We start from the raw sequence: 10861 nt of genomic DNA, 5'->3' as shown, positions 1-10861 counted from the left end.
TCAACGCGCCTTGCCGCCCCGCCAGCGATGTTGCTTCGCGCGCCGACCCCCGCGGGCGCGCAGCGCGGGGCCGGCGCCGCCGCCGCCTCTTCCTTCGCAGGGCGGCGGAGCGCGGGCCGTGCCGGCGGCGCGGCCGCTGAGGCGGGGGAGCCCCGGCGGCTGCGCGGCGGGGCGGCCCCGGCGCCGGGTCCCCGCTACGCCCCGGACCCCCCGCCTCAGCGGCCGCCCCCGCCCGCTGCCTCAACGGCCGCTCCCCCCGCCTCAACGGCCGCCCCCGCCCGCTGCCTCCGCCTCAACGGCCGCTCCCGCCCCCCGCCCGCTCCCGCCTCAGCGGCCGCCGCCCCACAGCCGCCGCCCGCGGGGACGGCCGCGGTCCCACCGGGACTCGAGGCGGGGGGAGGTTTGCCGGCCCTGGGGACTCAGTCGGCAGCGGGGGAGAGATGCCGCGGGCTGCCTGCGGGGAGGGGGAGAGCGGCCGGCCGTTACTTTTTCCCCTCGCCGGCGTCCCTCAGCCCCCTGCCGCCGCCGCATCCCGCCCGGCCCCTTCCCGCGGGGCCCTGAGTCACGCCTCGCGCCAGCCTTTGTGTCCTGGCCGGGCCGGGCTGGCTGCAAACCCCCGCGCCCCCCGCCCCGGCCCCGCCCGCTCCCCCTCCCTCTCCCCTCCCCCTCCCCCTCCCCGCGGGGCGAGGCGGTGGCGGGCGGCGCGGCCATTGGTGGCGGGCGGCGGGCGGGGCGGGCCCGGCAGGGGGCGCGGCGCCCCATAAGTAGGGCCTGGGGCGGCGCCCCCCGCTCTTCTTCGCTCGCCTCTCGCCGCCGCGCAGCTGAGCCGCCCTCCTCCGCTCCCGGATTACAAAGCCCGCGCCGCCGCCATGAGCATCACCACCAAGAACTCCTCGTACCGCCGGATGTTCGGCGGGGGCAGCCGCCCCAGCACCGGCACCCGCTACATCACCTCCAGCACCCGCTACTCGCTGGGCAGCGCCCTGCGCCCCAGCAGCGCTCGCTACGTGTCCGCCTCGCCCGGCGGCATGTACGCCACCAAGGCGACGTCGGTGCGGCTGCGGAGCAGCATGCCGCCCATGCGGCTCCACGACGCCGTGGACTTCTCGCTGGCGGACGCCATCAACACGGAGTTCAAGGCGAACCGCACCAACGAGAAGGTGGAGCTGCAGGAGCTCAACGACCGCTTTGCCAACTACATCGACAAGGTGCGCTTCCTGGAGCAGCAGAACAAGATCCTGCTGGCCGAGCTGGAGCAGCTCAAGGGCAAGGGCACGTCCCGCCTGGGCGACCTCTACGAGGAGGAGATGCGGGAGCTGCGCCGGCAGGTCGACCAGCTCACCAACGACAAGGCCCGGGTGGAGGTGGAGCGGGACAACCTCGCCGACGACATCATGCGGCTGAGGGAGAAGTGAGTGTGTAGGGCGGGGGGAGGAGGAGGAGGAGGGGGGCGGCGGCGGCCGCCCCTCGGGCCGAGGGGAGCGGGTCGGGCGCGGCCCGGCCTCGCGCCGCCGTCCCGGCTGCCCCCGGGCGGGCCGGGGCGGTGCCGCAGCCCCCGCGCCGCGCGGGCGGTGCGGAGTGGAGCGGCCGGGGGCGGGGGGCTCTCGGGCGGGTGGGGGCCGCGCTGCGCCCTCCTCACCGGCTTCTCTCCGCTCGCAGGTTGCAGGAGGAGATGCTGCAGCGGGAGGAGGCCGAGAACACCCTGCAGACCTTCCGACAGGTTGGTCACCGCCCCGACCGGCCGGCCCGTGGGGGCGGCGGGGGAGGGGGCCGCCTAGCGGCAGCGGCGGGCCCGTCCCGGCCGCGGCCGCCTTGCCGCCGCCGGTGACTTGCAATACTCGCGCTCCCCCGGGGCACCCAACAAACAAGGCAGCCGCCTGTATTTTAAGCGCGCTCGAAATAAGCAGCTGCCGTTCCCGAACCGCTGTATGGGAGAGAAAGTCCTGAGGTAGCGGCTGGGATGGGAGAGTGGGACTTGGAGTTGTGCTTCCCTTGCACAAAGGAATTCCATCGGTTCTCATGCACAATCTCCTTGTTTTCTTTAGGTTGATGCCACAGTCCAAGGGGGAGGGTAAAAACTATTGTCTTGCTTTATCCAAGTCTAGCCTATTTTACAAAAGGGCTCCGATGTGGAATCACTTTCTGATCCAATAAAAGTGAAAGGGGAGCCATCTGTTCGCTTGGCTGAAGGGTATTAATGGTTTCTATGGGATTCACCGTGGAATGCAGATACAGGCATTATGGCAAGTGTGGTGGCAGCAGATTGAAATAATAGAACTCTTTGTGTCCGAGGGGAGGGTGCAGTGGGCTGCATTCTTACTAAATGCGTAATGATGTAAGCATATTTCTAGAGAAAAGTGTCTGTCATGTATATGGTCTAGGCCTTATACAAAACAGAATTCCTTTTTTTATGAATCACTTCATAGCGCTACTAGAAAAGTTTTAAAGTTAAACTCTTTTGTATTGGTGTTGATGTCTGCTGATAAGTAGACCATTTGTCCCTTGGTGAGGTCACAGCAGTCAAGTTTTTCTCTTCTTATCGGTTTAAGAATGTAGAATTTAATCCTATGCAAACAAAGTTGTTAACACAGGAAAGCAGTTTAGTCTCGGTAGGAAGCTACCATGTTATCCAGATCAGCTAAAAGCTACATGATAAGTAGAACTAACTCTTCCAACAGTGTTGAAAAAGCTCTAAGCTCAGGTTTTCATTTGTGCAAAAATAGCTTTCAGTTTGGCTTAAGCCTTGTTTGGACTAGGAGATATTTAGGAATGCGCCTTCTCAAAACAAGATCTCATCCCTAAACCTGCTGGTGTGAAACAGCATTGCTAGAATTCTTCCCAGCTGAAAGTGACCGCCTCTATCTACAGACAGCTGGGCTCAGATCTGACTTGGTCACAAAGCTGTTCATATACATTAGTAGATGTCGCCATTCGAGAAGTCATCACTTGATTGTCAATATTTTCTTGGGCAAGGTTTTCAACTGCAGTATGCTTATATTCTCTAAAGGAGAACAGATGTCTTAATGAGATAACATGTAGAAATTAAGACAGCAACTGTCATTTAAAGTCTGGGAATTTAAAGTCTCTGTTAGTATTCTGGGAACAGAAGTTTGAAAAAGAAGAATTCAAGGTATGAATTAAATTCAAGCCTTAATTTAAGCTTCTGATTTTTTTGAATGCTAAGCCAATTTAAACGTGTGCAAAGGTCATATGTTTCTGCACTGAACTTTACTTTAGAGAATCTAATCTAGTCAGATTCTTTGCTGAATTCAGCTGGAGGATCCTTTGACTTAAGGTGGCTGGCTTAAAAGATCTTGCATGCTCAATTGTTCCACTTCAAGGCATGGCTATCTCCATCTCAAACTGATTCTACTTTTTTGTAGACTTAGACTCAAGGCCTTAATGAACTTGGTTTTATACGTATTCTACAACATTTATTATCCAGTTAATGCTTATGCTTTAAGGGGGGGGGTGGTCATTCAGAACCTCAGCCACCAGCAGATCTGTATGTGCAGTACAGCTAGGCCAGCTATATCCGTTTCACCTCTAAGGTACAGAATATGTAAAAATTGCAAATATTTGTGGATATATTACACTAAATCTGTGTATGTCTGAACTAGTGTATTATAGTGTGTTTAATTTGAACAATAGTAATATCTAACTTATCATAAGAGGGTAGGCTAAACATGCAGATTTTAAAAACTACATCTATTTAAATAGAAGTACTGTCTTTGGTAAGTGAGGTTAAATTTGTGCAAAGCTGAAGTTAAAACATCCTCTTTTTTGCCCTTGAAAAAAGGGGAACAGGGTTTTATTAAAACATTCTATTCTTGCAATAGAACGATGTATACTTGTATTCAGAATGCTTCAGTAGGTGCCTTGATGCTACATTGGAATGGTAAAGTAATTTTGACTTGGAATAGTTACAGTTTAGCATTTTAAAACAAAGTGAAAAAGTATTTGATTTTTAACTTACATTTCCAAAAGAGGCCTGCCTTAGCGAGATTTGTGTAACTCAGGTGTACTGAATTTTAATTCAACTTAGGTCTTCTCCTGAGCAAGAGACATGTGGCCTTGTTCACATTCCAAGGGGCAGACAAGACAAAATAAACCTGAAAGTTCAGTGAGGTTTTTCCTTTGGGACAAAACAGGTGTCTGAATTACTGAAGAAGGCCATTTACAGCAGCGTTGCCGGGTAGTCTGACAGTAAGGCTCAGGATCTATTCCTATGACAAGTCTTATAGGCTTATTTTTGGCAAACATGAGGTTTGCCTGAAATAAGCATATGCAACCTTGTAAACTTGACTTTTTGGAAAAGATATCAGTGTGGTCTGTTTGCATGTATCTGCATAACTTGAACCTTGTTTGCTCAGGATATATGTGGCTTATTCATTTACATGGTTCTCCATACCTCTAGGAAATAGGGAGGGAAGAATCAGTGTATCACTGACTTAATGATAATATATGATATATGCTATATAGTCACAGTTCCTTCAATTTAAGATGCTTTTCATTTATTCTAAGCTGCTAAAAATTCTGTAGCTGTTGAATTGTTCTGAAAAAATTCAGTCTTCAGTATTCAGGTTTCTGCAATATGCATTGTAAACTCTTTGGATATCTAATCATGTGAACATGTTAGGTCACAGTTGATAACTCTTCTAGAATGATATTCAAGTTCTTGGAGAAGAACAAATTAAGGAATTTTCTCTGAATTGAAAACAGAGCCAAGATGAACTGTGGGTATACAACTGGAGTTGATAGGAAGAGTATAAAATTAACACATCCTCACAGGGGTGTTCTGGAGAAAGGGTACTGAAGAACTCTTCTGGAGCAAGACCTTCAAGCTCACAGTAGGAGTACTCCACAGAATGGTGTTCTAGGAGCCTAAAGAAAAGTGTCTGTTTCAAAGGTGCCGTAGTGAGAACTGCTGATTAAGAATGCTTGTGCTTTGGGCAAGTCCAAAATGGCTTTAAAGCAAGCTGTGAAAACCTGATACTTAATACAATGTAAACGTAAGAATGCAGCTGTACATGTAACCAGAGGCAAGGGGCGTTCTTCCCCTTTGCGAGTTGTCTTTCTTGCAGGCTTAAAGTACAACAAGTTACCAATCAATGTTTAGTCTTAAGTTATGTTTTGAACTAATTCAAGCTGCTACTGTGCAACATTCATGGCCTATCTTCTCCTGTGCCTTAAATGAATTTTTGCTGTTGATTAAGACTATCTCAGTCCCGCAAAAGGTGGAGTCTTTGCCAGTTAATGTGAGGGTGTAGGCAATGATGACTAATTAAATTTAGTTTTATTCTCATACCTTCTTTTTCTCAAGAGATCTGTCAAACCACTTGGAGTAGCAGCTGCAAAGCTGCAGTTCATATACATACCTCATTAACTTCAACAGTATGTTTCAAGTGGTGGTCTGTGGACCCACAGGGCTCTGTGGATGATCACTAAGGAGTCAATAGAAGATAAACAAGAACTTAAGCCCACTGTTAGGCATGTGGGCATGAGTGGTGCTTTTAAGGCATGTGGGCACGAGTGGTGCTTTTAACCCTACTGAAGAAAATTGGAAGTCTGCAAATGGAAAAATTCCAAGTTGTAACTCAGTGTTTTCTGTGTAGTCAAGCTAAGAGCTCAGCACTAGCTTGTGAGCCAAGTATGTACTTTACCTTTGGGCAGGATTTATACCCACCCTGATCTGTATATTCTTGGTCATGTTCAGCAATACTTTAGTGAAGTTGAAATTATCTAGGTCATGCTGTATATTCTCTAAAAACACAGTATTGGTGCATATATGAGTCTCTAAGGTTGGGGCAGAAAGGAGGAGGTAGCAAAAAGGTAATTGATTTCAAATCAGCTTGCTATGAAGCTTTAGAGGTAGCAGCAGTTTGTGTACTACTGAACTTGCTGTAACAGATTTCTTTATATCCCAATTTTAAGATTGCTAATCAGCCTTTCCCTTCTGATTAGGATGTTGACAATGCCTCCCTGGCACGTCTTGATCTTGAGCGCAAAGTTGAGTCCCTGCAAGAAGAGATTGTGTTCTTGAAGAAGCTTCATGATGAGGTAAGCTGAACAGAGGTCTGTGATCAGGTGCTGACTGTCCAGTGAGCAAATAAGCTCTTCAGTGATTCTGGCCCAGGATGCTGCTCTGTCTACATCCTGCATGTTGTCATAATAATGACTGTCTCCTTCTCTCTAAGGAAATCAGAGAACTGCAAGCCCAACTCCAGGAACAGCACATCCAAATTGATATGGATGTTTCTAAGCCTGATCTTACTGCTGCCCTGCGTGACGTTCGCCAACAGTATGAAAGCGTTGCTGCTAAGAATCTTCAGGAAGCTGAAGAATGGTACAAGTCCAAAGTAAGTAAAATCTGCTGTAGGATCGTTCAGATTCAGCAGGCACTCAAATTAACTGTGGAGAACAGTTTTGCTGTGATACCCAGTGTTTGCTCTGTACCTGGCACTACTGTAGTCATGGAACAAGGTCATCCTTAAGCTTACAGTCTGGGAGGATCACAGCTGTAAACATTAGTTTATGCTGTAAGCACAGCTTTAAAGTAATGGGCTCTTGAAGTCTTTCCTATTGTAGCTAGCTAAAAGCACCTGTTGGGATGAGGTGTTAGAGAAAGGACTGAATGACCAAGTGGAAAGATGATGAAAAGATGGGAAACACAGGGTTTGGAAAACAATGAATTCCACTTTAACAATAGCACAGGAATAGGAAGGTGTTTTAAGTGTAATATTAATGTTTAAAAACTTCTGATGTTAACACTTCCTTATAATGGCTTCAGCGGCCTCCAAATCTAGTGTCTCAAACAAGTCTGTTACGCTATTTCTTTTGAAGTATTATGCTAACCACACTGGGGATTTCAACAGTTTGCAGATCTCTCTGAAGCTGCTAATAGGAACAACGATGCCCTGCGCCAGGCCAAACAAGAAGCTAATGAATACCGCAGACAGATTCAATCTCTTACCTGCGAAGTTGATGCTCTTAAAGGAAGCGTAAGTAAAAGACAGCAGTTGTTGGGGCTATTACTCTTTACAACTTAAAGCACTTAGCTCAAGTGCTGATATAGATGTGAGAGGAGCTGACCTGCCATGCAAGACCAGCAGCATATTGATACTGTTTGAAAAGGATGTTACAGGGTCCATTAGTCTGTGTATACTACTGTGCACCAGTCAGATTGATATGCACAGCTTCTCTTAGCTAAGGTACGAACACTAAAGAGTGGATTCATTCCCTTGCTATAATATTCAGTTTATGCAACACTTCACAGAAAGTGTTTATGGCTTGTCTGTCAGATACAGTTGAAGTTGTACACAGGAGACGGGGAGAAAAACCTTGTGGGAGGAGTAGAAAGGAGGTGCAGATCTTGCTATTTTTAGAGCCTGGCTGCCTTAAAGGCTGACTTGAAATGGATTTAACTATGTACACCTACAAATCCAGGCACTGAGGACTGTCTGCATGCTGATGTGTACTGCATGTGAGGACTGCATGTGTCTTAGGAGTTGCCTCACCCCTTGGTAGAATGAATATGCAGCACCCTTCTGGTCAGATAGCAAAACAAAGCACTGACTTTGCAAGGGAAGCTTTAGGTGGATGATGAATGTGAGTCACTTCTGGCTGCCTTCAAAAAGGACACTTAACATTTCCAAAAAAAGGAAGTTGAGTAAATATTCAAGGACCTTGAAAGGAGCGGGGGGAAGAATGGCTGAACTGCAGCAGCACTTTACTTGGTTGGTCTCTTGCAGAATGAATCCCTGGAGCGCCAAATGCGTGAAATGGAGGAGAATTTTGCTGTTGAAGCTGCTAACTACCAAGACACTATTGGCCGTCTACAGGATGAGATTCAAAACATGAAGGAAGAAATGGCTCGCCATCTTCGCGAGTACCAGGACCTGCTGAATGTAAAGATGGCTCTTGACATTGAGATTGCCACCTACAGAAAACTGCTGGAGGGAGAAGAGAGCAGGTAAAAATCACGTGCAGATTCACTTCTCTAAACAGTAACTGCCAGGAGAACTCTATGGCCGTGGCTGACTTAATCTACTCCTTTTTTTTCTTTCAGGATTAACATGCCTATTCCAACCTTTGCTTCTCTGAATCTGAGAGGTAAGCCATTTCAGTTACTTCAGTTCAGGCAGCTGTTCTGATGTTAGCAAAAGGGTTCTGGATAGTTTCTTTTACTCTGATATTTGAACTTGTATAAATGCAGTTATAGCTAAGAATAACATTCATGCACAGCTACAGTATTTGCAATTATTTAACCTCAGATGGGAGGAAGTAGTTTGTTCCTGGGCACAAATATTTGTAAATAGTAGCATACAGCAGGTGGGTTTTTTCTTCATACATGCCTGCTCAAGATGATTGAAGGGGAATAGGGAGAAAATAGGGAAGAACAGTTGATTCTTTAAAGAGCAGGAGACTTCCTGGTAAACTACGTTGGGATTCTGAAAGTGGATGTCAAGCTGTTAATCCTCACAGTTTTCTGAGGAGGGTCTTCATCAAGGCTGTTAGTAATAGACTTTCTTCTACAGAAACCAACATCGAGTCTCAGCCAATGGTTGACACTCACTCAAAGAGGACACTTCTAATTAAGACCGTCGAAACTAGAGATGGACAGGTTGGTAACTTTAGTCTTGTTTATCACAGTTGGTTACCTTAGACTGCAACTTTGTATACCACACAGTGTGGCCTGTATATGACTATTGAGCAGAGCAGCATCCAGCAGTTGGAGCTGCATGGGTAAACATGCCAGACACAGCAGTTGGACATCTACAAAAATGATCACAAAAATCATGATAGTTTTAAAAACTAAAGTGGCTGATAGCTACTTTTTAAACAGTATTGAAAACGGGCTGTATCATCTGAGCTTAAAGATACTTCTCAAATCCTCAGAGGAAAAACATGAGGCAATAGAGGTATGTATTTGGTGCAAGATACCCTTTAAGCTTAGACTTGGTTTAAAAACTGTTTCTGCATACCTCTAACCAATTAGAACTTCTCAGTCATAAATGACAATTGATACCCTTTGTTCACGCTTCTGAGCTATCTAGAGTTAGAATTAGAACAACTAGTAGCAACTTTGTTACTAATTAAACTTAATACAAATACCTCTTTCAACAGGTTATTAATGAAACTTCCCAGCATCATGATGACTTGGAGTAAAACTGAAGTGATGATGAATAATTAATGCAGGAGAACCTCTTACCAGCAAGATTTAAAAAGTCCATTTCTTAAAGGAAGAAACAGCTTTCAAGTGCCTTTCTGCAGTTTTTCCGTGAGCGCAAGATTATTATGCTAGAAAATAGGTCTTAGATCTTGCAAACTGACTCTCCCTGAAGGATTAGAGTTTACAATGGAGTCTAGTTTACAAATAGCAATATCTTGTGCTGCAATACTGTTTTTAAGTATCTGAATCCAATAAAACTGCTTTTTCCAGCACAGTATGAGCAACCTGTCGCTACTTCAAATAAATCTTTGGAAAATGGCTCTTGATGTGTTCTAATTTGTTACTTGATGACTTTCTGCAAAGCTGTGGCAACTTTAAGCTGGAAGTACTATATGGTTGACAGCTCCAGTACAGGTTGCATGGGGGCTTCTTGGCTTTTTTCACTTTAACTAGATAAACTAGATGTTTCTTACCCATTTACTACTTAGATTTTTGGATCCAATTAAAGTGGACTATAACTGGTAGATGCATAATGTCTTTTTCAGTTGAATAAAATGATGTTTCAAGTGAGAATGATGTTTCAAGTTAATAAAAGAATCTTGCTTCAATAAGGAACCTTGCTTCAGTAACCTTGTCACATAGTTAAGAGCAAAAATGGTCAAAACATCTTAACTAGGCTATGTCAAACATAGTGGTTAAATATATGAATAGGGTGCATATAAGCCCTTATCTGAGACAGCATATCTGTGATGTGTGCAGCTGGCCATGCATTGACTTCAGTTTCCAGGAAAGACCAGTTCCCAAGGGCTTGTCTCTTACAAAAGCTTCAGAGATAGTGGGGGGTTGGAAAAGGTGTGCTTAAAAGAGAAAGCGGGGGAAAAATAACTTGCACTAGGAGGGGTGTGACTTGCTTCCAGCACTTAAACATCTTCAAAACAAGAAAGCTGTACTGCTATATGTCCAACTCTTCTTCTGCAGAGCAAGATATTTAAATGAGGACATGGTCAAAACCTCAGTACAGCTCTCACAGTGAGTGCAAAAGTAGCTACTCTGTTCTGTGTCCATTCCATGAAGTCTACTTCCCATAAACATTCAGCCAACTGTGATTCTGGTGGGATGATTAAATGGGGATTAGAGTCATTAGTAAATATGAGTTGCATTAATTGCTCATTCAGTGCACAGATGTTTCCACAAGGTGTATTCAGCGGTACAGGGGCGGGGAAAGCCAGGTCTGCCTGGGGGCAGCGGGGGTCTATCACTGTCTCTGGGTTACAGTGAAGGGCACCTTCTGAAACGCAGATCTGATACTGGAGGTTATCTGAATTGTGATATTCTGCTTCAGCTGTGCTGCTTCTCCTTCCTCCAGCTATCTGGCTCATTGTTTTTCTTTGTCTTTAATTTCTTCAGCAACAAGATTAAAAGAATGACTGTACCAGCCACTGACAGGGAAGCAAAGGAGTTATTCCTGGCTCTTTTGTGTCCAGAGTTGCTCACGGTGTAGAGAAGTATGTGGTTGAGCTTTCAATCCTAGGAATAAATAAATACATAAGAATAAAACCTAGTTGCCAAGGGGATAGGAAGATTGCAGGAAACCATTGCAAAGTCTGTGCTGGCCGGTTATTCTCACGACAGGAAAGCGAGCGGATGATGGTTGTGTAAACTTCTCAGTGTTTGATCAAGGCGCACCAC

At 46.5% G+C, this 10861-nt stretch overlaps 1 protein-coding gene across 1 annotated transcript; it reads left to right on the top strand.

Annotated features, from left to right (window-relative positions):
• The first annotated feature begins 734 nt into the window (after positions 1 to 734).
• VIM (vimentin) lies at positions 735 to 9490 on the top strand. The gene is made up of 9 exons (XM_068934652.1): positions 735 to 1411; positions 1660 to 1720; positions 5965 to 6060; positions 6198 to 6359; positions 6876 to 7001; positions 7752 to 7972; positions 8069 to 8112; positions 8538 to 8623; positions 9127 to 9490. The coding sequence occupies exons 1-9, from the start codon at positions 870 to 872 to the stop codon at positions 9166 to 9168; spliced, it is 1380 nt and encodes a 459-aa protein (XP_068790753.1). The 5' UTR covers positions 735 to 869; the 3' UTR covers positions 9169 to 9490.
• The last annotated feature ends 1371 nt before the right edge of the window (positions 9491 to 10861 follow it).

Source organism: Struthio camelus, chromosome 2 (genome assembly GCF_040807025.1).
Source record: "Struthio camelus isolate bStrCam1 chromosome 2, bStrCam1.hap1, whole genome shotgun sequence".
Taxonomy (NCBI): Eukaryota; Metazoa; Chordata; class Aves; order Struthioniformes; family Struthionidae; genus Struthio; species Struthio camelus.
The sequence above is the reverse complement of the archived record's forward strand: the minus strand, read 5'-3'. Positions and strand labels throughout refer to the sequence as shown.

Excerpts from the sequence above, each read along its gene's own strand:
- VIM (XM_068934652.1), top strand. The coding sequence starts at position 870 with ATGAGCATCACCACCAAGAACTCCTCGTACCGCCGGATGTTCGGCGGG. Across the intron at positions 1,412-1,659 it reads ATCATGCGGCTGAGGGAGAA|GTTGCAGGAGGAGATGCTGC; the intron begins GTGAGTGTGTAG and ends CTCCGCTCGCAG. Across the intron at positions 8,113-8,537 it reads TGCTTCTCTGAATCTGAGAG|AAACCAACATCGAGTCTCAG; the intron begins GTAAGCCATTTC and ends TTTCTTCTACAG.